Source organism: Oncorhynchus clarkii, chromosome 29, assembly GCF_045791955.1.
Source record: "Oncorhynchus clarkii lewisi isolate Uvic-CL-2024 chromosome 29, UVic_Ocla_1.0, whole genome shotgun sequence".
Classification (NCBI taxonomy): domain Eukaryota; kingdom Metazoa; phylum Chordata; class Actinopteri; order Salmoniformes; family Salmonidae; genus Oncorhynchus; species Oncorhynchus clarkii.
Window position 1 is genome coordinate 7,938,821 of NC_092175.1, and position 2,016 is coordinate 7,940,836.

A 2,016-nucleotide genomic window follows, 5' to 3' on the forward strand; every position below is an offset into this window, starting at 1 on the left:
CTTCCATTCCTGTGGCAGTCTTCATGAGAGCCAGTTCTATCATAGCGCTTCATGGTTCTTGCAATTGCACTTGAAGAAACTTTCAAAGTCCTTCACATTTTCCGTATGGACTGACCTTCATGTCTAAAGTAATGATGGACTGTCGTTTTTCTTTGCTTATTTGAGCTGTTCTTGCCATAATATGGAGTTGGTATTTTACTAAATAGGGCTATCTTCTGTATACCCCCATGTCACAACACAACAGATTGGCTCAAACACATTAAGGAAAGAAATTCCACAAATTAACATTTAAGGCACACCTGTTAATTGAAATGCATTCCAGGTGACTACCTCATGAATCTGGTTGAGAGAAGCCAAGAGTGTGCAAAGATGACATCAAGGCAAAGGGTGGCTACTTTGAAGAATCTCAAATTAAAATATAACACTTTTTTGGTTACTACATGATTCCATATGTTACTTCCTAGTTTGGATGTCTTCACTATTATTCTACAACGGAGAAAATAGTAGAAATAAAGAAAAACCCTGGAATGAGCAGGTGTTCTAAAACATCTGACCGGTAGTGTTTGTCTCCTCTTTACTCCATCTCTCTATCCGACTCCTCCAGAGAGCGTTTCCTAGCGAACAGGTGGGTGGGGTCTCTTCCTCTCATGCTGGGCTGGATCTTGAAGGAGGGGGGAGACCCCATTGGCCAGTGCCAGCCGGCGGGGGCGGAGTTAGCACCTTGGTTAGACTCCTGGGGGCAAGGCTTGTTCTGCAGCAGCTGGAAGAGGGTCTCCATGTCTGGCCCCAGCCTAGAAACAAACTCCGCCCTGACAACCGCCACTGTCCCCTGATCACAGGCCAGCAGGGACTGAAGCAGAGTGCTGTAGTACCTGGAACGCACACGTCGCATTAGACAAATACACCGGGTTAGTCACGCGCACACACAGTTTGGCTCACCTGTTGGGGAAGTGTGCAGGTACCTGTACCACCTCTCCAATGGCCTCAGGGTTGGAGCGAGCCACACCACAGATGTCTAGTCTACTGTAACACTCCTCCTGGACCTACACACACACACACACACACACACACACACACACACACACCTTAACTCTCAGAAACTAGCACTTCATCCTACCACACAGTAGAGGTTATTTGGGATCACTTTGGCGCCGATAGAAAGATATGACGGCTGACAAGGAGTGAATCTCTAATAAAGCCAGTGACTGACCTCAGAGATCATCCTCTGGAAGATTCCACAGCGCCTGATGGTCTGGAACACTTTAGATGTGACGCCGTTGGCAATACACCTCAGACTCTCCTTTACAAATGTCTTACCCTGTGTGCACACACACACACACACACACACACACACACACACACACACACACACACACACACACACACACACACACACACACACACACACACACACACAGGGTTAGAGACACTGCGGTGGGTCGTCACAAAAGTGTGTGTGTGTGTGTGTACAGATTACCTGTGTGTTGAAGGTAGCTGCGGTGTGGAGGAACAGTTGGCAGATATCGTGCATGCCATCCGTGTCACAGGTAGAATTCTCCAGGCAGGCAAATGTTCCACATCCCACAGCTAGAGCACCATTCAAGCACCCAGCCACATCCGCTGGAGAGAGAGAGAGAGAGGGGGGGGGGGGGGGGGGGGGGTAAATCAAACTTCGGCAATTGCCAGAGGCTATAGTGGGCTACACTCACATACATGTAAGAAAGTGCCTATGTCTCTATTCATGGGAATGCAACTATTTTAGCAAGGTTTGATTACAGGAGGCAACTTTCACACCCAACTCTTGTGCATGAACCCAACGCACTCGGTATATACAGCCTTTTTAGGATAAGAACTGCAGTTTGCATCGTCTTTTGCACTTTAGGCTAACCAACGGTACTCACAGGGGCTACTGGAGGAGAAGCGTGCACGGCCAGGAGAGGATTCCTCCGGTTCGGCATCGAAGGCGGAGGTCCCCAGGACTAGGAAGATCGCGAACAGGCCGAATTTAGCTAGCAT

At 48.5% G+C, this 2,016-nt stretch overlaps 1 protein-coding gene across 1 annotated transcript; it reads right to left on the bottom strand.

Annotated features, from left to right (window-relative positions):
* Window positions 1-574: 574 nt before the first annotated feature.
* On the bottom strand, window positions 575-2,016 carry LOC139388444 (stanniocalcin 1, like). Its single transcript, XM_071135106.1, has 5 exons — window positions 1,902-2,016; window positions 1,478-1,620; window positions 1,211-1,318; window positions 940-1,043; window positions 575-872 (listed from the first exon to the last, which is right to left on the bottom strand). The coding sequence occupies exons 1-5, from the start codon at window positions 2,014-2,016 to the stop codon at window positions 575-577; spliced, it is 768 nt and encodes a 255-aa protein (XP_070991207.1).